The sequence below is a fragment of the Nanorana parkeri genome, unplaced genomic scaffold (assembly GCF_000935625.1).
Source record: "Nanorana parkeri isolate BGI_ZX_2015 unplaced genomic scaffold, ASM93562v1 scaffold719, whole genome shotgun sequence".
NCBI lineage: Eukaryota > Metazoa > Chordata > Amphibia > Anura > Dicroglossidae > Nanorana > Nanorana parkeri.
Genome location: NW_017306987.1, coordinates 307,014 through 334,429, shown reverse-complemented (window position 1 = coordinate 334,429; position 27,416 = coordinate 307,014). Strand labels below are relative to the sequence as shown.

Here is a 27,416-nt window from a genome sequence, read left to right as displayed (position 1 = left end):
TATTATTTTGGTGTCGTTGTTAACTGATGTATCTTTATGGGTCAAATCAGATATTAGTGTACTAGGTAAGGAAGAGCCAGCATGTGTATATACTGTATATGTGTAAAAAGAGATGTCCCATGTATTGTTAGTTGCCCCATATCACTTAATGATCTAGGGATACATTGGGATGCATTTTTAGTGCAGGAGCGTACGGATCAGATCAGCACAGAAAACGGACGTCGTGTGAACAGGCCCTAAGGGATTTTATCAAAACTGGAGCAGACAAAATCTGGAGCAGCTTCTCTCTTCAGTTTAGATTTGAAAATGAAAGAGAGATGCTGATTGGTTACTGTGCACAACTGCTCCAGATTTTGTCTGCTACAGTTTTGATAACTTCCCCTTACTTTGTTTACATTTTTTTCTTACTGGTTTTCTGTGTTACAGTACCAAACTTGTATTCTGTGCAGGCAGAATCTGACCATCCTCGGGTACCTAACCCCCCCCCATCACCCGGGTCATCCATGGACATCAGCAATATCCCCCCCCTTATCACCCGGCTCATCCATGGACATCAGCAATACCCCCCCATCACCCGGGTCATCCATGGACATCAGCAATACCCCCCCATCACCCGGGTCATCCATGGACATCAGCAATATCACCCGGGTCAACCTGCTTGTTCAACAATACTCGCCCTTATCACCTGTAGTGATGGGCTCGGGCGTGTTCGCAGCTACACGTGCCGAGCCCGCCAGGAAGCTGACAATCACAGGTACTGAGACATGTTCCCGGTCTGTAGCTGCAGCATTTAGGGAAAACCAAATGAGCACAGACTATCAGATCAGGATCTGACTGACTGCAGTCTCAATGCAGCTCAATTGAAATAGTCACCTCTGCTTAAGGCATGGTGTCTGCATGTGTAACCCTTTCACCTCCTTTCCTCTACAGTATATGTCAGCTCCATTCTATCTCTGCTTTGACCTATGTATTAACCCCTTCACCTCCCTCATCCTCCACATCTGTACATTAGCCCCTTCACCTCCGCCTCCCTCTGTGTGTGACCTGTACAATCATGGATCTGGTGTACCATTACTAAGCGCCATGTTTTAACCCACTCAGTACCAGCTATGCTGCCCTTCTTCACTCAATGTGACTGGAGACGAGCCCTGGGGTACCAGCAACTGGGGTGAAGGGAGCAAAGGTGTGCCGGGATCATGTGAGTGATATTACCAATGGGAAGCGTGCGACAATAAGCCACGTCCCGTAGGAACATCCCCCTTCACTATGCCCAATACCAATCCATGCAATCGAACACACTTAGCATGGTAGACTTTCTTTAGCCAACAGAAGCCAGTATGTCCCTACCATTCAAAGGCTGGTTGGTGGTGTTTATCTCCCAGGCCAAAGGTTCACAGTCCTCTCCCGGGTGTCTTCAGCTCCAGCCCCCCATTTCAATCTCCAAAGGAGTTTATACTCTATGGTGCTTCCCACCGCATGTGACAGATTGAAAGCACCCCTAGTAGCCCCGAATCCCAACCCTGACCAAGGACTGATGGAAAAGTCCATTCTGGGATTAGAATTCCCCTCCCCCCACACCTAACCTTTAACAAGTAGAAAGGGCAGAAACACCAATAATTACATTTTGAGAACATTTTTATTTAAAATTGACAAAATAAGCTCAAATAAGTCGACCACTATAGGTGGTCCAGAGGCGTCTGTTTTGCTGAAATCTTACAATTCAGTCCATAGGTTGTCCATGCAGTGCTTGGTTTTCCGGCACTTGTTGTGCTTAGGGTCTAATGGCCAGCTTCAATCGACCCACTTGCTGTGAGCCCAGGACGTCCTTGACCCGCCCCAGTCTATGACTGGACAATTGCAGTGTAGCCCCCGTCACCTTCTGTGAGGTGGCTATTAGACATTTAGTAATAGTCGGGGCTGTAGTCAGTCTGGCTGGATTTTAGTGGCATTTATCTGGTTAATTCCATGTTTCTGGCATTTCCTGTACCTCACCTGGACGGAGTGCTATATTGTGGGCCAGCCAATGAGAGGCATTGCAGTGTATGTACAGTGCAGCAGCCAATCACTGGGTTTCTCTCAACCAGTGGTGCATACTGGGATAGGGTACATATACTGGAGGGATTTGCCATGTGCTCAGACTACCTGGGACCAGCCATGAATTAGGACCATCCCCACAATAGGCTTGAGGCCTGGTGGTGGGCAGAGGCTGGAGTGTGGGAAGAGTTTCCCTGTGGCCTCCAGTATAGAGGAGGCCTGTGTTGTTTTCCAGAGAAGAGAACCAGAGAAGCTGATGTCTGCTGGAGGTGCCTGGAACATAGAGGACCTCTGTAGCATGGCTGGTGTCTCTCCTGCTGAGGATCTGTGCTCATCTCCTGCTCATCCGTTACTCCAATTGCTATTTGCTGTAATGCAGGTGGATCTACACTGAGATGCTAACAAAGTCTGGTAAATCTGGAGTCCATGTCTGTTGCACCCGGGATGTCTAGGATCCCTATACCCTCTCTACCCAGTAAGAAGATGTCAATAAAAGTTATTCAGCATTGCATTACTCGAGTGGACATCAGTTTGTGGGTACTAGAAGAGGGCGGTTGAATGCTAGTGGGTCAGCTGAAGATCAGACCAGTGACAACGATCCGGTTATACCCGCGGCTCCTTCAGGGTGAGAGCTGCAGCAGTGAAAGCAGTACAGCGATCAGCTCATCTCTCCATCAGTGTGCTTTCTCCTCCTATCAGCATGCTTGTTGTCAGCCCAAGAAATGATGTTGCTTTAATCTGCTGAATGGGATTCTGCCTGGATCAGCAGTCTACAGTGCCGGCCCAGATGAAAATGAACAGCCAGGTATATTTTGGTGAAAACCATCTCAATGAAAAGCTGCACTTGGGGGAGAGGCAAAGGCCTCCAATTGATGAAACGTTACCCCCGGCAGAGACTCCTTATCCTTGTTCTCCATTCAGAGCATCAACAGGGATCTAGTTCTATTCAAGTAGATTCAGAACCAGGAATGGACGCGTTTCTAAAGATCCAAACTAGGACTCGCCCTTTTCAGTCCTGACAGGGCCCACCATCCAGATGTCTCCTAAGAATGAACAGTACCTTCCCAGAAGCATCCCTTCCCAACATCCAACAGTGGCAGTCCCATCTCCCTCTTCCACCCAGCCCTTTACAGTTCAAGCATGACTCCGTCGGCTGCGCTGCTTTCGCCCGTTGGGGGGGGGGGGGGGTAAAGACGGGACTGGGATTTTTGGATGACGGGAAGGAACCCCTATTCGAAAAGGCATTGCTCATGTTTAGGAGACTTCAGAACGGCAAGCTCTGTCAGGACTACAGTGTATGGGGAATTGGAGTTCTAGTTTGTACCTTTAGGAACTAGGTCCATTCATTTTTACGAAGTCAGTTGGCTGGAACTGGATCCACATTGATGCTGTAGTTGAAGAATGTGAATAAGGAGTCCGGTGATGTCCGTCTGATGGTTTCCACACTTCCGTGGTTTTGCGCAAGACAACATCTTTGAACATGAGATAGTCCATGTCAGGGCGATAGAACGGGTGTTTGCCTATCGCCATCTCGTACAAAATAACCCCCAGGGAATAATAACCCGCTGTCAATCCATATGGTAGGTCGTTTAAGACCTGTGGAACAGAAAAGAGGAAAGATGAGTACATTGTCAGACCAAGCAGAGGACAGAAATGACACAGCGCCGGCATATGCAATGTATGGAGCCTCCCAAGCATCCTGATTTGACTGGGAGTTTTAGGATGAAAAAGTGACGGATTTCATCCCAATGGGTTTGCTCATGAAGCATCAAATTAAAGTCGGAACTTGTGAAAATTAGAGGTGGAGTTTAAAAGAGGAGATGAGAATCGGTTTGATTTCTCTTCACTTTGCGTTTCCCATTCCTTTCTTTCCCGGTGACAATGGCCACCAGGACAAGTGGAGTGAGGAAGGACTGCAGGCCATCAGCAGTGACTGAAGCTTGTGTCTAGACAAACACTACAATGAAGTCAGCAGACAGTTTCTTACCTCAGGGGCCATATAGATTAGGGTACCGACAGGACCAGTGATCAGCTGAGGATGAAACATACCCGGGACAGACAGGCCAAAGTCAGAAATTCTGCAATAGCCTCTGCTGTCCAGGAGTATGTTTTGTGGCTTTAAATCCCTGCAAAGAGAAGGAAAACGGTAAGCTTTGTGTGTCAATCCATCATTAGGGAAGACTCGGGTCCCAAGAGAAAAGATGAAAAAGGAGGTCTATACTCCATTGTCATCGTATGATCCCGATCCTTACCTGTGCAGGATTCCTCTGCTATGAAGGTGGAGTAAGCCGCAGAGGATTTCTGCTGTCAGGATTCTGATGGAAAAGAAAAATGAGGGTTAAAAACGGGGGGGAAAAAAACTAACCATGAAGCAATCAAAGCTAAAGATGATCAGGTGACTCCATCCTACAGATATAGTACATAGGTATATGAATGGATGGGGCTGAGCTGATAGGGCCTGGCTACGTCACTGACTGTCCTCAGTGCTAAGCCAACCTCGGCTCCAGCATGACCTATCATCAATCTTACCTTAATGTGCCACCCACAAAAGGGTCCGGAGGAAGGCACCGGAGTCTGGTCGCTGCCAAAGATGGCTGCAGCCGATGGATAGGGCTCATTGGCACTGATGGAAGGTGCCGGTGCAGCTGGCCACTTGGCTGAAGCCAAGGAACCTATCTCGATGGCACTCTGCGATTGGTCAGCGACTGGTCCTTGGGGGAGAAAAACAAATCATATTTAGAATTTTCTATAGTACAAGGAATCAGTGGACATTGAAAGGTATTCTCTTTCTTCCATGTAAGTCAATGCCATCTGTGTGATGTACGCAGTCCTAGCGATGTGTATTACTGTACAAACATGTTTGTAGTTTCATATATTATATATACAAAGATGCATCTCCTTCTTATTTTGGTGTAAACCGGCAGATTCTGTCTAGAATTGCCCCAATGCTCCTTGCAATTGCCCCATGCCCACCACTTTGTGGGGGGCGTTAGTAACAGGCCGTGCAGTGGGCTTCCCTGTGGAGAATCCGCTTGTGATGGATTTAAGGGAACCCGTTCCTCTCCTCCTATGAGAATACCGTGTTATCCAAAAAATGGGGAGCAATGGCAAGGCAGAGAAAAATGGCTTCCTCTGATCCGGGGAAACAAATTCAATGAAGGGGATTTATCAAAACTGAAGCAGACAAAATCCGGAGCAGCTGCGCACGGCAGCCAATTAGCTTCTCTCTCTGAATTTTAAATCATAACTGAACAAACTGAAGAGAGGAAGCTTATTGGTTGCCATGCACAAGCTGCTCCAGTGCTGTGACTTTACAAGCCACAGCCGGGCTTCAACTGCCAAATGACAGGGCAATGGATGTGGATTTAAAAGTCACATGACCGTCCAATCAAATGAATGAATGATTGGGATCAGTAATACGTAGACAATAAATCATTAAAGTTTACACCCTGCGAAGCCTTGTTACAGCTTGGTGACATGGGCAACATTCTATAGGCTCAATGCACAAAGCCAATACACCGGGGCAAGGAGCGTTTTTTTGATATTTTCAGCTAATAAATGAAATTCTCCAATAGAAGGGATCACTTCAACTCCTAACTTTCTGCAGGAATCAATGGCTGATGTGGTCCAATCCTCTCCTACTGCTAGGTGTGATTTACAGAGGAGGACATGATAGTGTCGTCTATCTCATGATCATCATATTTACCTAATGCTTCATCTTCCTTCTTTTCTTTCCTTAGAAAAGGAAAGATTCTGCGCAGAATGGTCCTTGCGCCCCGCACAATCGTCCCGCGCTTACCCCTCTGCGGGGCAGCGATATCGGGCTCTGCAGCGGGCTGGCGGTCCTCGGCCGAGGGGTCCGCTCTCTGCGGGGCTTCCTCCTTGATGGAATTAGGGGAAACCCTCGCTCTCCTCCACCTAAAAAAATGGTCCTGGCGGTCTTCAGCCGAGCGGTCCGCTCTCTGCGGAGGTTTCTCCTTGATGGAATTAGGAGAAACCTGCGCTCTCCTCCTCCTAAAAAAACGACCCTGGCGGTCTTCAGCCGAGGGGTCCGCTCTCTGCGGAGGTTCCTCCTTGATGGAATTAGGAGAAACCCTCGCTCTCCTCCTAAAAAAACGACCCTGGCGGTCTTCAGCCGAGGGGTCCGCTCTCTGCGGAGGTTCCTCCTTGATGGAATTAGGGGAAACCTGTGCTCTCCTCCTAAAAAAACGCATCATTGTAAAAAATCGCTCAATGAAAACGCTGGCCAAAAAATTGCTTTCTCTCTCACAAGGGGAAACAAAGCCTCTGACTTTGCAGTGATTGTGCGATCCTCTATATAGGCCGGAGGGGAGCGCTGTGACATCACAGCGTCGGATCTGAAATGGGGCTCCAACTGTCACATTGGGAGGGGGCTGGAAGTCACAATGTAGTGATGCCAAGGTCATGTGATATATATTTATTTGGATGTTCTGGTCACCACAATATATGTATATATATCTATCATAGAATTTCCAATCACCCCAATATATACTCAACAGGATGCCCTGGTCACCCCAATAAATCTATATATATATAATGGAATGCTCTGGTCACCCTGATATACAAATAATAGGATACAAGCAAAGAAAAGCACCTTCTCTGGTGCAATATTACTTTATTAGAGACATCCAATGGGAATAGCCATTCTCATCGATCTTTCTGTTGAGTATATATTGAGGTGACCGGAACATTCTATGGTATATCTATATATACAGTACGTCACAGAAGTGAGTGTACACCCCTCACATTTTTGTAAATATTTGATGATATCATGTCATGTGACGACACAGAAGAAATGACACTTGGCTACAATGTAAAGTAGTGAGTGTACAGCTTGTATATCAGTGTACATTTGCTGTCCGCTCAAAATGACTTAACACACAGCCATTAATGTCTAAACCGCTGGCAACAAAAGAGAGTACACCCCTAAGTGAAAATGTCCAAATTGGGCCCAATTAGCCATTTTCCCTCCCCGGTGTCATGTGACTCGTTAGTGTTACAAGGTCTCAGGTGTGAATGGGGAGCAGGTGTTTTAAATTTGGTGTTATCGCTCTCACTCTCTCATACTGGTCACTGGAAGTTCAACATGGCACCTCACGGCAAAGAACTCTCTGAGGATCTGAAAAAGATTGGGCCCAAAGTGTCAATATTTTGTGTGGCCGTCATTATTTTCCACCACTGCCTTAACCCTCTCGGGCATGGAGGTCACCAGAGCTTCACAGGTTGCCACTGGAGTCCTCTCCATGACGACATCACGGAGCTGGAGGATGTTAGAGACCTTGCGCTCCTCCACCTTCCGTTTGAGGTTGCCCCACAGATGCTCAGTAGGGTTTAGGTCTGGAGACATGCTTGGCCAGTCCATCACCTTTACCCTCAGCTTCTTTAGCAAGGCAGTGGTCGTCTTGGAGGTGTGTTTGGGGTCGTTATCATGTTGGAATACTGGCCTGCGGCCCAGTCTCTGAAGGGAGGGGGATCATGCTCTGCTTCAGTATGTCACAGTACATGTTGGCATTCATGGTCCCCTCAATAAACTGTAGCTCTCCAGTGCCGGCAGCACTCATGCAGCCCCAGACCATGACACTCCCACCCAGTGGCGTAATCAGAGTTTTGGGCACCCGCGGCAGAAAAAATGTTCCCCCCCGCCATATTATATATCTACTGGAACTGTACCCCACACATATATATCAGCTAAGGAACTACAAGTCCAAGCATGCCATCATTGTCCCTGTAATCTGGTTGTTGTACAGGGGCAATGAGGGCATGCTGGGACTTGTAGTTCCCTAACTGATATGTTATGAAGCTGTATTCCACCTGAAAGTACTATGGCCTGGCTAGTAGCTCAGGACTTGAAATTTTGAGCCCTGTATATATTATATGAAATCCTAGGAGCAGCCCATTAATGAGGAGCAGGCGCGGGCCCATGTGCTACTGGTGTGCCCAGGGACTGGCCCAGAGCTTCGTGGCACCGAGGACCAGGATACGGGACCCAGCACCGGTCATCTATAGATAATGGTATTCTGCATTGTTGCATAATGTGTTGCTGGGATTTGTAGTGCTCTATAACAAATAGTATTTTTCTGTATTGCTGTATAGTGTATTGCTAGGATTTGTAGTCCTCTATAGCTGGTGGTATTCTGCATTGCTGTGAATGTATTACAGGGATTTGTAGTCTTCTATAGCTGACGGTGGCATTCTCCATTGCTGTATAATGTATTGCTGGGATTTGTAGTGCTCTATAGCTGACAGTGGCATTCTCCATTGCTGTATAATGTATTGCTGGGATTTGTAGTCCTCTATAGCTGGTGGTATTCAGCTGGTGGTATTCTGCATTGCTGTGATGTTTTACAGGGATTTGTAGTCTTCTATAGCCGACGGTGGCATTCTCCATTGCTGTATAATGTATTGCTGGGATTTGTAGTGCTTTATACTTGGTGGTATTCTGCATTGCTGTATAATGTATTGTTGGGTTTTATAGTCCTCTATACAGTTTCAGAACTACAGGGTCAAATAGTTGCTAACCAATATGTCTACATACCCATACCTTTTTATTGTAATATATATAATCATTGCATACCGCATTACTCTCATACTTGTAATCTTATTTATATATACTTTATTAGTTTTTTTTCAGTGGTATGATTTAATGGTGAAAATTATTAGTGCCCCCCCAGTTTTGACTGTGGTATCTTATGTGCCCCCCTATATATTGTTCCTAGAGTCGCCACTCTGCAGTGGGGAGGGGGGCTCAAGATCAGCATTCAAGCAGACTCTGTATGGACAGGTTTTTAGCTCTTCAGGCAAACTGCATTTACCCATAGTAGTCACTCTGAATTCATCTTTTAGTGCTCTGACATCAATAATCCAACATTTGATTTCTTGCTTTTGGTTGCTGCAGTTTATAATTTAGATGCCCAATGTATAATGTTTGCTGTTACTTAAGTATATCTGTAAACGGATCTCAGTAAGGCCTCATTCACACACAACGCAAGCAAAATTGTATATTGCGTATATATACGCGTCTATGCACGTATATACGATGCGTGCACTATTTGCATTGCCAGAATGCATCATTCCTAATGGAAATTTGAATGTACTGTGCGCGTATACATGGGCAAACATGCGTATGCGCGTGAAATACGCAGAAATACGCTGCCCAGACGCATCTCGTTTCCATTCTGTTTTTGCGCATATATACGCTACACAAATATACGGCTCCATAAGCCGCTATGTGTATGGAGCCATTTATTTGCATATGTTGCATATGGTACAATACGCACGTACACGCGTATATGCGCGGCAGTGTGAATGAGGCCTAAAACCGTTTTCCTGGAGTTTTCTAAATATTGTATTGTTATAACCTGGAATTAAACAAAAAAGTGTTGTTTGTTGTGTTTATTAAACTAGCATCCCAATTAAATCCATTTTAATTCTAGGTTGCTAACATTACAAAATAGTGAAAAGTCCAAGGGTGAGAATAGTAAAGTACTGCCAATATAAAAACATAGAGGTAACAAGATGATAAATGAAAAGGAAACAGATAATGTATGGGAAACAAAAAAGAAAATGAAGTGATAAACCCATTACCCGGAGATTTGGGGTCCATTCTTGGATGGACCAATCCAAACACTTGTGTTTTAGAGCATAAAAGCTCTTCCACATAAATATTCTAAGATCTGCATTTGTTTATTTAGCTCTAAGAAGATTAAATTACATATTGAAGAATCGGATTATGAAAGCCAAAAAGTGACATTAATTAGAAGAGAGAGCCGGCCTGAGGCTGCAGATGGATTCTAGCAATGAGCTTATATATCAAAATGTCTTTCATAACACATGTCTGTATTGCTTCATAGCTACCAATTGAAGTGTTAGTTTGATTGGGTATCTTAGGGCCGTTTTATTTTTATACACTTTGCTAAATCGGCTCTATACATTTTGAAACTAGCAGAATGTAGTAGTTGTCATATTGCCCAGTAATATTTTAGCTGTCACTTCTCTAATGGAGAAAAAAAACAACTGTGCTAATTCCCTACTCATTTTGTGTTGCTTAGAATTAAACTAGTTTAACTACAGTGCCAATTGCTCACCATCAGAAACCGTGTAGTGCAAACTGGCTAATGTACTGCGAGTCGAGTGATCACTAAGAGACAATTTAATGTAATGATGTCATGTGATCACTCTCATCCAGTGCAGTGAAAGTTGTCAGTGTGATGTCATGTGATCACTTAGAGACACTATAGTAGTATTTGGTAGTGTGATTATGCTTTTGCAGCTTCTCAAACACAATGAGCATTTTTTGCTAGTACATGGCCTGATCCTACTATGAGTATTCACACGAAGATGAACTTCCATGTCCATATGTGCAACTGTAATGTAACTGGTATGCTATCTACTGAGATATCTGACTGGTGCGCAGTTGTAAATGACAGGTTTTCTTTAATAGTATTTTTCTTTTTTGTAGGTGCCAGACCCAAGAGGCTCCACCGGAACAGTATGGACAGCTTGGACCTAATAAAACTTCCTTCAGAGAAGGTGAGGAACAGAAATGCTTGTGAAAAGCACACTGTAAGACAAAACCTGCTGTCAGCTAGCTAAGTTTCCTCTGGTGTTGTGTGAAAGGGGCTTTAAGAAAAAAAACTTCCTTTTTCTCAGTGTGTAGTCCTCCTGAGGCTTCAGTGAGTTGTACTGTGCGTTACCCTCTCTGTGACAAGCAGCCTAAAGTAAATGTCAAGGCAAACTTTTTATTTTCCATTTTGGATAGAGTAGGAAAGTGTTAAAACCCCTGTCAAATGTGTATTCCTGTCTGTCTCCTTACTTTGTGTCCCATTATTTTATAGAGAATTCCTTTTGGGACAGGAAGAGAAGGGAAATCTCCCCAGTGGAAATGCACACCCAAAATAAACATTGGTTTAAGCCTTTTTCCACTTGTAAACATCTGCTTTATGGGAAACCTGTGCAGCGAGGAATATGTACGCTGCCATTGCTGCCCTCCTCATGATATGCTATCTGACTGGCTGCCTCTGGCTTCCATACCTCCTGAGCCATTGACCTGGATTAACCTTACAACCAGTGAAGTTGCACACTTGTTCCAGCTTAGTGACTCAAAGTATAAAATTGACAGCGGATCAGTATAACACATTGGTACCTAACACTTTTAAATGAAGAGGTCAGCAAAGGCAGTCTGAATATATTTTTTACTGAAGCAAATATCTCCAATCTGTTTTGTCACAGACTCAGAACGGTGATAGCCATCACATGCCAGACCTACGGAAAGACCGGAATACAAGACCAGCAAGGAACAGGAAATACAAGGAAAATCAATGTTCCGCAGACGCCCAATCTCAGGACTGCGCCCCAGTCGACGCTATGGATGTTCGAGTCCAAATGCCACACCTGGTAAGCAGGACGTTATCGTGTAATTTCATGCAAAATAAGAGGATTCTTCTGTTTTCCTGTGTACACTGGCATGGCATTTATTGGCTTCACTGTCTATAATTAAGGGTGGAAAATGCACTCTTGGGGCCATTGTGGACAGGCTCTGTTCACTTCTCTCTATACATACAAGTCTGTGGGAATGCAAAAGCAGCTAGAGCAAGTCAGCTGCACCTGCAATGAATTGTGAGTGGACTCGGATATATCTCAAACTAATGTCCAGAAGAACACAGCATTTACTTATTGAAGCACGTTAAGGCAACACAGCCACTAAACTACTTGCAGCAGATTGAATCATTGGCCAGATTTGTATATTTCACAGGGACTCTACTGTGAATGCTCCACATCTGGGTTCTTGGCTGCCCCTGCCTGCTGCTGATATGGGTCTTACTGAATTTTCCATGCATTTTACATTAGAAGAATGCGATAGAAAGAGCAAAACTCCACAGCAAGTGGTGCCTTTTGGCATTTATATGGGTTACCAAAAAGATGAAAGTGGCCAGTCATAACTGAAATAGCAGAGGTGTTGGGCTGGTTGTAGACTGGCTAAACACTTGGTAAGAATAACCATCTGAAAGCTGGAAATGCTGATGATGCAGTGCATGCAGGATGGAAGGTTGGTTTCCTTTTCTCCATAGAAAGGGGAACAATTGGCGTTCAATCTGCAGAGATTTTCACAACTGTTACTTTATAGGCAGGAAAACCAGTGTTTATCACCACCTTCTAACATTTGCATGGCCACTGACTGGTGGTTTGTTACCTGCATGTATTTATTTTTTCCTGGCTTTGTCACCACTCTGGTGTTTTGTAGTCATGTTGTATTGGGTTTACATGCATTGGTTGTTCATGTTTCTTTGCATCTACATGCTAATGCCAAGAAAGTCATTGCAGGAAGTTAAAACCAATTTTAAAAAAAATCTCAAGATCAAAAACAGGACATTAACGAGAAACTGCCAGATGCCCAGGAAGGCCGCATTCAGGAGTGGGATAAATATATCATCCAGCACTGAAGGTTTCTTGGCCTCTGCTATGCCAAGAAACAGCAACCTTGATAGGTTCCTCTTTGTACATGGGTAAAAATTGAACAAAGAGTTGAGCAGCTTAGAAAACAGTTGATGTCATTTGTCTGTGTGTCTTCATGTGTTTAAAATCTGCTTGAAATGCCCGTGTGTACGAGATCTTAATAACCACAAATGTGCCAGTCTGCTGCTGTGCTACTTTTGTAGAAGCTGCTCATGCAGCCGTGCAGCACACCCGGGCATGTTACAGGAGATTAGGATGACACGCCAATAATTGCCGGGCGAACGTTTAAAGTAAGGAGCATGTCCCATTAACCATTAAAAGAAATACAACAGAGGTGCGGATAACAATGCTTGATTACGCTAATGGAGAGATGAAAGGTGACTTGTCATTAAATTGCCACTAAAGCTAAATGCTGGTTTCTTTGAGTTCCTGAGAGCCTGTTTAAAGCATCCTTTTCAGGGCTGATAAACACTCCAAGGAAATAAAAGAAGTGTTTATTACATTATAGGAGGCGGCTACAGCAACTAAAAAGTTGCTTAATGCAAAATAACATTCAGGAATATCCACCATCCATACAGAAATTGTATGTTTCTTAATCTTTTTCTGTGAATTTGAACACTTGGCCCGGGTTTTACCAAGTGTAAGAGCTTGGGTTCCACTACCTACCTGCAAAAATATTTTCACTCAATAAAAAAACACCAATACATATTCTTTTATCTTTTCAATGTTTGGGCCACAGCTTTTTAAAATTACAAAATAATATTTATATTAAAACTGTAATAAAATAAAACCATTTGACATCTCCCAATTTCAGAAAAACCACATTAAATCAAATGACTCCCGATTGCAAAAACAAAGGCCTTAAAGAAGAACTCTGGGCAAATAAAATCTTAACCCTTGCAGTGGGGTTAAGTGCTCATTTTGTCTAGGGAGCTAAAATAACATAAATATATACTCACCTGAACTGCGATCCCCGCAGCCCCCATGAACCGGTCACTGCATTCTGCCTCCTCCTTCGCTCCAGTAATGGAATGTCCCCCGGCGTCCTCACGTTCTATAAACTGTATTGGACGTGATGGCTCACAAGCCCTTAGACTGCTGGAGCAGAGGGAGAGCGGGGGCTAAAGGGGCCGGTCTAGGATTGCGGTTCGGTATAACTGTTAATTTAGCTCCCTAGACAAATCGAATACTTAACCCTTGCCGTGCACGGGTTAAGATTTTATTTGCCCAGAGTTCATCTTTAAGGCCCCATTCACACATAGCGATATATCGCGCGATTTCCGCCGCGATATCGCGCATTTTTGCCGCGCGATATCGCGAGAAGTCGCCGGCCAATGATATTCAACGGAGCTGTCTTAGCTCCGTGTCGCTCGTCGCGGTCGCAGGTCGCTTCTACAGGACCCTTTTTTCGGCGGATTTTGCTTTTTTCTATGGAGCCCGACGGAGAAGGTCGCGCTACCGTCGCTGGATCGTCTCCCCCGAAAGTCGCGCTATCCCGGCCGCTGCAAAAGGTATGTCGCTACGTGTGAATGGGGCCTAAAGGAGAATTATGAGGCGAGTGATTTTCACTCAGCCTCATAATCTGAGCCGACCTGTGACAATGAAACTGTCACAGGTCGACTCAGTAGATCAGGAAGTGAGCGAACACAAATCCTGTCGCTCGCTCACTTCTCGATCTATCCCTGCAGAGATTTGTGACTCACAGCGCCTTGCAGGGATTCCCCCCCCGCTTCGATCCTCCAGTGCTGACTGGCGAAACGGACGGGGGAGGGGGCGGGCACAGCTGGCTCTGCCTCTGGATAGGCAGAGCCAACTGCAAATACCGCAGCTGGGTGGATCCAGACAGTATTGCCGGGATCAGTCCCAGCTGCTGCGTCTCGGTATATCGCAAGCTGTTTACTGAGCTTTGGGTCACAGGAGAACGCTAGTTTGTGTTCTCCCGTGACCCTTAGGAGAACTATGGGGAAAAGCCCTGACCCCATAGTTCTCCTTTAATGTCCAAAATCAATTCATACATAGAACTATGGGGCACACCTTTTTTGCATCTTTAGCTTCCTAATGATACAAGAGTACATTTTGCAATGTACTCATGTAATAAAAAATGCACCATAAGCTTACAATTCAATGTAATATACTGTGGCCGGGGCTAAGTTCTGTGCTGAGAAGCAATCGCGGGATCCTCCTGTCACATTGAGTGACAGCAGCTTGTAGGAGCTGCTTCAACGTTCATGAGAAGTTTATTAATGTCAGGTCACAAGTCTTTGAACACTAGCACATCCATCCTGCAGTTTGTCCTTTGTCCCCCCTCTCCCCTCCACACTGCTGTCTCCAGATAATACTAGATAATAATAGATGGATGTGGAAGTATTTGTAGACCTGTGACCTGACATGAATAAACTCTGATAGGATGTGCCCTGAGCTGCTGTGCTTGCACAGGTTCTCATGAATGCGCAGCAGCTCCTGCAAGCTGCTGACACTCAATAGGGGAAGAGGATCCCAATAATATTGTTGGGATCGCTTCTCAACACAGAGTTTAGCCCCGCCCACAGTATATTACATTAAATTGTAAGCTTATGGTGCATTTTTGATTATAGGAGTACATTACAAAATGTACTCCTGTATCATTAGAAAGTGGTGAATAAATACCACCAAAATAAAGCTCTATCTGTCCCCAAAAAATGGTAGAAAATTCATTTCAGTACAGCGTTGCATGACGGAATAAATCCATGATTGGTCACCTTGTGGATTTTGTAGGTGGAAACCTTTTTTGTTTTTTACCAGCATTTAAATAGTTTTGAAGCTTCCATTCCTGCTATTCCTGTTCTACACTAGCTACTCTCAGCTGTGCCCTTCTATTCGAGGAAAGCTTTAATAATCGTATCAAATGAGTTAAGCGAGAGGTGAGCTGGAACAGAGGAAGGAGTACATTTGATTTACATGCTAATTATTCACACAATGAGCTGATAGGACATAATTATCTTGTGAGTTTATGAGAGAAGAGGATACATATTGCAGAACAATGCAGAAAATTCGAATACCACAGTGACGACAGGCTGGGGAAAAATGGGGGCGAGAGCAAGCTATAGACATCGTACAAAACAAAACTTAAAGATTGAAGCAGGCCTGTCATTACAATCCCTCTTTCACTTGAATCAACAGACAACACATAAGCATTACCAAATTACCTTTTGATTTTGATAAAATGTTTCATCTGTCTTGCTCCCTAATGTAACCTAAAGTCTAGGTAAAGATCACATGGTCTCTAGCTTGCAGGGAGATTGTGTTTTACACCATCAGAGACTGCAGAGAACAGCCTGATTGCAGTCCGGCCCCGTCTGGTGGACTTGCAGGAACATAAGAGGATCACCAAAGCACAAAAGATATTCGCATATATATATACATTTATATCAAATCATTATAATTATATCAGTATGAGCAGAGCCTGCAATATGTACTGTAAGAATATGGCTGCCCCTTGTAAATGGCTTGATAGGATTATTTATATTGAGCTGATGTCTTTTACGTGGGTATCTAAACAAAGAAGTTTCTGTGTTGTCCATAACAACCAAATTACTTCATTTTGTAGTGTAGGTTAGACAGCGAGATCTAAAGCTGGCCCTACGCTGGTAAAATGTCATATGAACGTTCATACAAAAGAATCTTGTAAGTACATTGGCTTAGTGGTTAGCACTTCTGCCTTGCAGCACTGGGGGGTCCCCATTCCATATCCTGGTCAGGGCACTATCTGCAAGGAGTTTGCATGTGTTCCCTGGGGTTGTGTAGGTTTGCACAGGCTACTCGGTTTCAGGGCCCATTCACACCTCATCCAGATCAGACCAGATGGTTTCCGAACCCAAAATGCATCCTAATGTATCCGTATGCTATTTCTGGCCCCTGTTCACACCAGCACAGTCCTTTCCAGACCAGACCAGAAAAATACTGCATGTCTCATTTTGTCTGGTCTGGAATGCACTGGAACTACGAGCAGGTTCACACCACTTTCTGGACCAGATCTGGTCTGGAAAATGGTGTGAACCTGCCCTTATCCCACACTTTGAAGACATGCTGGATGGTAATTGGGCATTGTCTAAATTGGCCCTTATATGTGTGTATATGTGCATATGAGATAGGTTGCTTAGATCATAAGCTCCTTGAGGGCAGGAACTGATGTGAATGCACACTGTGTAAAGAGCAGTGTAAACTGTCAGCGCTATATAAATACTTGTAATTAATAAACATTTCATGATGCCATTGTTAGATTTTGGAACAAATGGATTTTCTCGAACAAAAATCACACTGTTAGAACTTTGTTAAAGTGACATTAAACCCTCAGATTTTTTAACATAAACCAATACTGTAATGTGCGCCTTACTGTAATCCATGGTAGTTTCCCTTCTCTTTGCTGCTCTTCCTTTTAAATCCTCATCTCTTCTCATGCTGGGGGAGAACTTCCCTTTGCAGCTCAGTGCCTCTTCCTGTAGTGCTGGCTCAGGTTACAAACCTATACACAGACACCGTGTATCCATTCCAGAGACAAGGCAGTCTGCTGCAAAACAGAAGTTCTGCCCAGCATGAGAACAGATACAGATTTAAAAGGAAGAGCAGCAAAGAGAAGGGAAACAACCATGGATTACAGTAAGGCACACATTACAGTATTGGTTTATGTTAAAAAATCTGAGGGTTTAATGTCACTTTAATTGGTTCAAAATGTTTACGTCGTGTTCCTCCGATTATTTTCATCATTACGGTCAAAAATGATATGACCCTCCCTAACTATCAGAAAATCGAATGAACATTCTGAAAATGCATTTTTTTTCAAACAAATTCTACTGGTGTATGGCCAGCTTAACAGTTGGCTGAAACTTCCGCAGAAATGTCGCTGGAAAGGATTTCAGAGAATTGTCCACCGTCAGATTTGATATAGAGACACCTGCAATGTCCGGGAACCCTCAGGCAAGCTCAGCAATGTTTCTCGTTAGCTCTGGGTTCTGCCGGCACCACTGTGTGCTCAGGACTCCCGTATTAACTTGTGCAAATTAAGACACTGTAAGGTGGACAGACAAGCCACACATTTATGCCAATATATCTTTCCGCCTTTATTGTCTCTTCCAGAAAGACAGCGGAGGTACTGTTTATAAATGACGTTTTTGAGCATGAATTTTAATTTGCTCTTTCCTGAAAATAAGCCAAAACCTCAGACAACACTTATCTGCAGACGTGTTCTGCACCGTGTCTTAGATCCTTCAAGAGTAAACACCAATCTGTCAGTGGATAAAGAGGTTTGTTATGAGCAGCTGTTTTAATAGATCACTCCACCCAAAAATGATTGAGTTTTTGGTAAATGTTCCAAAGTCTATTGTGTGAACCTGGTTTCCCATCTCTGCTTGCCTTGTTTGAACTTTGATTGTATCCTCTCTGTATTTTTGGGTCTTTAACATGGTTTAGACCATCTAGGGCAGTGGTAGGCAGCGTTGGCACTCCAGCTGTTGTAAAACGACAAGCCCCATAAAGCATTGCAAGATTTTGACAGCCACAGGCTTGACTCTGAGGCATGATGTGATCTGTAGTTTCATCACAGCTGCCGTGTCACCCTGTACCCCTGATCTAGGGGGAAACTTGTATGTTTTTGCATAAATGTTTTTAAACAACATGGGTATTCCAGGGCAGTCCACGGGTTTTTATATTTGTCCCTAGGAAATGTTGTCCTTGGACGAGCCCATTTTTTTTTTACAGACAGGAGCACATGGACAAGTTTGAATGACTACACCTTCTTTTACTCTTATGTATTTGATACATAAGAAGATATCGACTCCAGGCACCCCATGGCTTCTGAAATACAGCATTCCTGTAGACATGCACTGAGCTGTATTATTATAAAGGATTTATATAGCGCCAACAGTTTGCGCAGCGCTTTACAATACTATTCAAGGCAAGATGGTAAGGAGGGCCCTGCCTCTGAGGGCTTACATGAGTTATAAATCAATCCAAGAACATACACCTCCATATATATCCATTGATAAAGATTTATTTTGCATCCCTCACAGCTCAAAACCGGCCAACTATCAGCATATTTCTTTTGTTGTGTCACCGGAACCACATGATCCCTGCAGGGCTTTACTGAGCTGCTGTCCCCCTGACACAGGGATAGGGGAGCAGCAACAGAAAGGCCCATTCATACCTGTGTGTGCTCAAAACCACTTGATTCTCCCGCCCACATGCTGGTGTGGAATGATCTGGCATCGAATGCCTAAACTCCTGCATGCAGTATTTTACATGTGCTTTGCAACAGGTGCATTGATAGCTCCTCAGAAAACAGTTTATGGCGATGTGCACTGAAACTCTAAGGCTGGGTTCACACCTAGGCGTATCGGATATGCGCGTTTCGTGTTGTGTGTTATTACCGTGATTCGCGGTAAAAAAAAACGTGCGACAAACGCGCGTTTCCGAGGGCTACTTGGCTGTATCTCAATGGAAATGCGCGACAAAAACGCCCCAAAGAAGCTCCTGTACTTCTTTGGGCGTAGGGCGTTTTGTAGCACGTTCATACTGCCTGTAATACGCCCAGGTGTGAACAATACCCATAGGAAATAATGGGATTTCGGTGTATGAGCGTTTTGCAGAGCGTAGGAACGCGCTACAAAACGCCCAGGTGTGAACCGGGCCTAAATTTCAACCTGCACTTTTCAATACAATTTGTGATTTGGTCCTTTATCCATCAGCATGTCAGGTTTCAGAGAGCTGCAATTTACATAAAAGAGGATACAAAATGAGACTTTTACATTTTGTTATAGCTTGATGATCATAATCATCTCTGCTGCAGAAAGCGGTCAGGAAATTCGAGGATTGTACTATAACTGTTCAATGAATGGCAGAACGGTAATTTGTGTCTGTTCCATGTCTTTATTGATTCACATTCCTGGGAGATAAACAGACACTGGGAATACAATACTAGAAACACAAACATCACAAATGAGGACCGAGACAGAAGAAGATCCATTAGCTTCCTTTCCTCCCTTTTCCTCGTAGTGGAGGCCCTGTATAAGAAAAATGAATTGGTGCAGTTTATTTCCAGAAGTAGCTTACATGCCTGGAAAATGTAGGCCAGGCACAGTGATGCATTAACTATGTTACATTACAATAAAAAACACATTTTCTAACCTAATTAAAGTGCAGGATCATGTTTTAAAAGGACAGGCAAAAACACTGTATCATGCATCTTCCAGAGGATATATGAAATCTATACTTTATAGGAAACATGTTATCTCAATATACTGAAGGAAGTGGAGTATGGCCCCTAAAAGGAGGATCTGCAGAGTACCAGCACATTTCTGTATCACATGGAAAAGGCGCTACTGCTTACTATGATAGCCTTCTGAACCTGAACTGGCACTAGATGCAAATTTTGAGGTGTACCCGAGTTGGAGCTCTGTTACTCTGCCAGCTTCCCACAATACAGTGCACAAGCCTTCAACCACTAATAGAGGGGTGCGTATATTGTACTGCACGGTTTATGATAGTGACAGGTTCCCTTTTGTGGAACAGGATAGAGACCAGAGCTCAGCTGAAAAAGGAAAGCTAAGCTCAGCTGGTGTTCAAATAAGCCATCCACCCATTATTCATTTTTTAATATCTCAAAATACTTTATTTATGACCAACCCATGTACATTCCTTAGTACAAGAGATTCACAGAATTTCTTATGTAGTTAAAGTCCGCATGGCGCACACCAATTCTTTCGTTTTGGGTGCTGAAAGGCCTAACATCAGCAACACTACTAAAATCAGTAATCTAATAGATAATGGGGTAAAATGAACGATTGTAGGGACGAAAAAAAAATCGAAGGCGCAGGATGATAAATTGTTTACAGTAAATGTGGTTTTTACTCAGGAAACTCATTTCATTTCAAAATCAAATGTTAAAATCAAACTAAACTTCAAATGACATTAGGCAAGTCTTAGATGGCATTATCTAGTGTTCTGATGAGATTTTTCCTATGAATGTTCGTACAACAATCTACCAGTGTATGGCCAGATTAAGAAGAGCAGTCCATTACTCACAGATGGAACAAATGGATCCCTTAGGAGTAGGAGTAAAACAAGAACAACTAAAGCCTCCTGTATGTAAGTCTAGACAGATACTAAATCCAGTTACTATGTGATACATAAGCCTCATAAAATAAAACAAATAAACTTCCTTCACCTTCCCTGAGTGAGCAAAACCCTTGTTCATTTGTATCTCATTCACTCCCCCTTCCATACACTGCAGCTCAAAGGTAGGGGTGGGGTTAGCAACAGAGGCAGTACTATCAATCCAGAAAGCAGTGGGTGGGGCTAGGCGTGGGGAGGTGCTGATTGACAAGCTTCAGGCTTGTGGATCAGCAGTAATGATGCTTGGAGCCACGCCCGCTGTAATATTTTTTACACTCCACTGTAGTACATGCAGTCACAGTCTACATGAGAGTACCAACGCTGCTCTGATTTCAGGAGCAGTGTAGCATTGTGGCCACACCATCACATCACCATTGCTATCCGTGGCCCCACTTGGGAGATTTACCTCTCACTTTGTCCTGATCACTATTGTCACCAGGGCAGAAGTGATGGGAAATTCAAAGTTATACAGTGGTAAGCATTCCATTCTCCATCCAAAACTAAAAAAAATGGAGGTTTTGCTATAGAAATACTATAAACCTACATGATGGCATAATGCTATATATGATTAATCTCTAATGTCTTTGTGTAGCTTAGAGCCAGTTAATCTATTTGTTAGCAATCTGCTATTCTTGGTGATTCATTACGGCTGATTTGTAGTATTACGATTGAGCTAATAATTACCCATATAGCTTAGACCTCCTGCGTTGTGTGTGTATAATCAGATCAGAGAATGATTGGATTACAGATCAAATTGTACTTGGATATAGGAACGGTGAGCTTATTCATTACCATCTTACTTATCAATATGGAATGTGGTTGTCAATGTTGTACTTTGTATAAAAGTATACAGCTGAAAAGAAATGTCACACAAGCATTTATTTAGGCTTTTATTTCCCCTGTGTGTGGTGGAAATTCTGCTCGTCCTCCGTTTATATTCAGCTGAAGAATGTGCGTTTATCTTAACATTTGCAGTGCTTTCTCCCTCTTTATTTTAGGTAAGGTGTACGGTGGATTTAATTGTTCTCCAAAGCATTATTCAGCCTCTGTCCAGTCTTGGATATAATCTGCTGTGGGCTGATAAGCTGGTCCTGTTCATTATAAAACGGCCGACGTTTTGTTATGAGCTACTGCGACAGCCACCTGGGTACATACCGCCAAGGCCATAAATAACGATTGAATAGCCAAGACGTCATTTATCATGATTGCTGCAGGTGAGGACAGCTGCACTTAGCACTTAGTAGGTGAGAGTGTCTCCATCCAGGTCAGGAAGAAATTGCCTATTTAACCTCAAAATATCATGCTGAAAAATCCACTGTCCTGCGGATTTATGGTGGACGGTGGTGGGCAATGCTACTCACGGGACTCTTAGGATTCAGGCAGCCAGAGTTCCCAACTCCTGACCTATAATGCATTCTTATATTACTTTTCCATTGTATGAGGGTCTGCTATGGGTGCTAGAACTGTGCGATCTACCTACCACTGTTAGGCTGGGTTCACACCTAGGCGTATCGAATATGTGCGTTTGTCGCGCGTTTTGTGACACGCGTTTTTGCCACGATTCGTGGTAAAAAACCGCACAACAAACACGCGTTTCCGAGGGCTACTTGTCTGTATCCCAATGGAAACGCGCTCCAAAAACGCCCCAAAGAAGCTCCTGTACTTCTTTGGGCGTAGGATGTTTTGTAGCGCGTTCATACGGCCTGTAATACGCCCAGGTGTGAACCATACCCATAGGAAATAATGGGATTTCGGTGTTTGAGCGTTTTTCAGAGCGTTTGAACTCGCTACAAAACGCCCAGGTGTGAACCGGGCCTTAGTGTTTCATTACATGCACTGGTGTTGGGTGTTGCATCTGTTGGACAAAGGTCAGTGATGTGTCAGTGAGCAGCTGAAACCCCTAGTGAAATATTTACACTCAGAAAATGGAAGCCTCTCTTTTTAAAGGTAAAACAGTCATCTAGCAAGGAGGACATTGAAAGCAAGGACTTGACTGTATATGAAAAGAAAAGATTTACTACAGAGTTACTATGCAAGTCTGCCGTCACCTGCAGACAGGATTGAGTATCCAGGCCCTTGTGTAGCTTTCCTTCAGACAAAATTCTGAGAGGTCATTTCTACAGCGGGCGAAGAGCATAGCCTGATCTGCATTCTAATTCATGGAACAATAATCTATATAGTTTACATTGGGGTATCCGATTCTCACCAAGGTGATCAGGATAACAATCTGAAGTTACTTGCAGTAAAACAGATGGAGTTCAGCCAATGAAAAAACAGAGTAACACAATATGACACTAAACATTCTCTCACCATTATAAGGTAACAGATTTCCAGAATCTTACTGCAGTACATATAGTTTGTGTGTGTATGTAAATAATGAAATTAATAACACATCCTGACAGCACCAATATCAAAATAATGTGTGCTGTCCATCAAGATGACATAGTGTGGGGATGTAGACACATAATATAGGAGGGTGGTAGGGCTCTTCTATTGACTATACCCATTGCAAGGAATGAAGGTCAAATTATTAGTGTTTCTTTCAAGTGTGGGATGGCTTCTCTCAGAATGTAATCAGGTTGCAGTGATGGTTAAATTATGAATATTTCATTTTTCCTCTTATTTCTGTACCATTTACATGGCACTCTGCCCGCCTTGTGTCATCACTGTCCTTTTTGTGGAATGCCTGGATGAAAACGACCTTTGCTGTTGGCTTTGCAGAGCCCCAGGCATGGCTGCCTCATCAGCGCTAGGGATGGGGCAGGGGTTCAGCTTTGGGCCCCAGGAAGTGCCCGAAGGCTCCTCTTGATGCCCAAGTGCACAGGCCTTAATTAGACCGGGGTTCTTTAAACGCCTGAGTACAGAGATGGCTAATTCCTCATCTTGTGTACTTCTCTGGCATTGAGAGTTTTCATGACGCACTTGTCAAGGTCATCAATGATTTTCCCAGCCTTCCGCTCGTCCCTGGAATTGTATAATTTGACTGATGGGGAAATGTGATCCCTCTGACATTAAACAGGGACAAAGGCTCATGGGAAATATAATGCTTGTCATATATTTTAACAGCATAGGTTCCTGGGAAAAACATTACTGCGATATTCTACTCTGGAAATGCAACATAGACAGGACAGGGATGTAGATAGAGAGGTGTGCACAATGGCATGCAGTTCTGGAGTAAAGAAGCACTCCGGTATATGCAATTTTGTTTTCCGACTGACTGTAATCCTTATCCTGGCGTTCATTGTGCAGCTTATTGCCCCATTATTTAAATCCTTATTTCTTGATGCAGTCTATTGTGTTCCCAGGTTCAAGCCCCACTCTTTGTCATTGTTGGTTGCAGCGCACGGAATCCTTTGACAAGAGGGTACCCAGAAGCACTGTACAAAGCCTGCTGAATATGGTCTCAATAAGATATTAAATCTACATTAGAAGTAAATTGGGCAGGCTTTTATGATTGTAGCACAGTTTTCATATTTGGATAGCATTAGAAGTCCCCTGATAAACTTGTTGACATAAATAAAGTTACTTTCCAACAATGCTGCCTTTTAATTGTAAAATGTTGTCTATAACATTATTCATGTGATCCCTTTAAAGTAAAATTGTGCCCATTTCTTTTCTTTTGATTAACAATTTTTATTTAAGAGATGAAAGATAGAGTACAATAATTAAGGCACATTATCAGATATCTGGTGCCCATTTCTAACATCCCTTTACATGTCATGTTCCACTGTACACGGGAGGCCAGCAGTGAGCAGAAAGAAGGCAGGGCAAGAACCAGGGAACCCCAGCTACATTTCTCAGGGTCATTCAGATGATGATTTACCTAGCAGAGCAGCCAGATAAACAAGGCTAAAACTTTGAGACTATCGGCAGCTATACGATGTCCCCTGTCAGTTTCAATCCAGATTAACCTGGCGGAGCGGAGTGTTCTCTTATTCTCTGTGTTTGCCTTCCTCATTCTAGAAGTGGTCTTCACTGGTTGCTGACAGCTGGAACGTGCTTTGCCTGCCAGGCCTGATGCTCTCCTTCGCTGTTGTCACGACTTCCCTGGAGCCGTTAATTGACTCTGAAGGAAGGAGCACATTAAACATTGTAATCTGAGTGCTTGCGGGGTTGGCGTTGGTTGGGGGCGCTCCCCGTCAGCGAAAGCATAATACCTGCTTTCTGGGCTGATTACAGCGCTGTGTGCTATGTTCAGATTGTAATTACAGGGCAGAATCAAGCTCAGAAAAAGTCCCCCTTTTGTATTGTCTCTCTTTCTTGTAGTGTCTCCCTTACACCGCGACTGTGATGACAATAATTAGAAAGTGACAAAATGGAGTCAGGGGACCATTTCAGGCTAAGCCCTGTTTAATGATACATAAGCATGTTTCCTTCATTTCCTTTGATGGGCCATTATACAGAGAATGTTAAGGTAATCACTGTGAGGTTGCTGGAGAAAGGCGAGCAGTACTGCCCAACAATCAGCAAGTATCCTTATAAAACCTTCTAGGAAGTACTGCAGTAGACCTGACACCAATGGTGTTTTTAAAGTGGAGTTTAAAGTATTTTTATAAGATTGCAAGAATAAATCCCTGATATCTAAATATACAGTGAGAACATAATTAGAAAACAAAATCTACTTGTTATCAATAAAAAGAAGGCCCAGTACACTCAGAGACTATACATTGTAGCAAGTCACAAGGTGAGAGTCTGCAGCAAGGGCCAATCTGTGTCAGACATTTGTGAATGCAGGCAAGAATTGTACATGCATCAGGATTAACATGATTATGTCATCTCTGAGCCAGTATCTCAGTCCAGAAACCCTGGATGTTGCCTGAACAAAGATAGCTGAATCCTTCAGGAAAGAAAGGCAGATAAAAGGCATTGTTGGGGGAGTGCTGTGATCTCTGTGATACAGTGTTACACTTACATATTGGATGCTTGGTCCACTTTAAAGTAAAAATTGTTTTAGAAGCTAAAAAAATCTATGTACCAAGGTCCAATAGCTTTTGACGGATATAATTTATTTGATTATACAGTATAGTGTAAAAGCATTTTGGGACAAAACAAATGTAACACTTCCAATAGGATTATGACCATTGTAGGAATAGGGGTAGCCATGGGCTACATGGATGGTTTTTAATCTTAGTGCAGAACTCGCTCTTTTGTGCTACTGCAGGAAATTGTTGTGCGTAAAGAGATTAGTCTCACGAGATTGGTCTCATGGGGTATACTTGAATGGGAATAATCACTCAAGAATCTGCTAAATGAGTAATCATACATCACAGGACACAGGCTGGTGATCTGAGACCAGTGAGGTTATGTAGCTACCCGTAGGTGATTGGACACTGGCAATTCAAAGCTGTATGGTAAGCCCTGTAAAACCCCTCCCACTCCCAGCATGCCTTCATTTTTTTTTGCTAGTGTCCTTAGGTGAACTGATGCCTTCTTTCTGCTGTGACAGCAGCAAATCCTTTTTTGTTCGGTTTTTCTTACTCTTTTTTTTTTGCCAAGACCTTTCTAGCAAGTATCCTAGCTGCACCCAGCCACTGCGGCACCCCTTTTGCAGCTACTCCTCATGTGAGCCTTGCCGGGGGGGGGCTGTACCTTGGCCCCATCAGAAAGAAAATGCAGAGCTATCCTGTAATGTTGCTTCGTGCACCGGATCCTGCATGGGGTGCTCACCCTGGCACATAGTGCATCGTATTGTTAGCCAAAGGGTGCTATACAGGGCCATGGTCCATCTGCTGGTGGAGCGTCGTCTCTGAAAACCTCTTTAGGGAGTAAATCCGCCGGGAAGGCGAGGTTCTGCTTAGGGCTTGACCTCTAAAATGAACACTAACACGTTCACTCAAAATGCAGGTGTAAGGTATGCTAGGGTTTCTACCCAGCCTAGATGCCAAGTGTGCCAAGTGTGCTATGCACTCTGGTTCCTACGGGGTTAAACATGGAACGCTGGTTACAACTTTTTCTATTACAGCCAGTGGGGGACAGTCTTCCTTGCTTATTTTATTTAACATTGGTGCCATTTTCTCCCTATGCTATCAGGGCCACTAGAGAACCTGCACAGCCTCGTTCCTTTGTGACCATACTGCGCAGGTGGCCGATTCTTTTGGCATGCACTGTCCCCACTGCATCTGCATTTTCTGCTCCACCGGGCCACCTCTGCCTAGTGTGTCTAGATAGAGAAGGCACCCATCCTGTTTTGCAAGCATGAATACTGCTTGGTGGTTACACCTCACAGGTTTAAATCTGCACTGTCCCTCTTAGTTACTCTTATTCCTGTCCTTTGTGGATGAGTAGGTTTGCAGTTTCTTTGGTGAGGAAGGGGCGTATTTTGGAGATGTTACAAAGTGGAAGGCGGCAGGATTTGGATAGTGATAGGATGTGTGGACAAAAGGTGAGGTCCGACGAGTCAAGGATGACACCTAGGACCTTGGCAAGGGGGACGGGTTGAATAGTTGCGTTATCAATCTCAAGGAAAAATTTGGGAGAGGTGTGGGGGTTTTGGGGGGGAGAGAATATCATGAGCTCAGTTTTTGAAAGGTTGAGTTTAAGAAGTGTTGGGACATGCAAGGACACTGAGGGGGTGAGTTGTAGAGTAGAAATATATATTTGAGTGTCTTCAGCATAGAGATGGTATTGGAAGCACAAGTGAGGTTATCAACTGATCAAGGGAGGAGGTATAGATAGAGAAGAGAAAGGGTTCAAGGACAGAGTCTTGGGGAACCCCTACAGGAAGAGGATGGGAGCAGTTAGATTTGTAGGTGACACTAAAGGAG

General features: G+C 43.7%; 1 protein-coding gene across 1 annotated transcript in view; it reads left to right on the top strand.

Moving 5' to 3' along the window:
- Positions 1–27,416, top strand: part of GPSM1 (G-protein signaling modulator 1) — a 187,228-nt gene that overhangs the window by 110,645 nt on the left and 49,167 nt on the right. Inside the window, 2 exon segments of the mRNA XM_018564072.1 lie at positions 10,514–10,603; positions 25,436–25,463. Of these exon segments, the coding sequence (XP_018419574.1) occupies positions 10,514–10,603; positions 25,436–25,463 (118 nt within the window).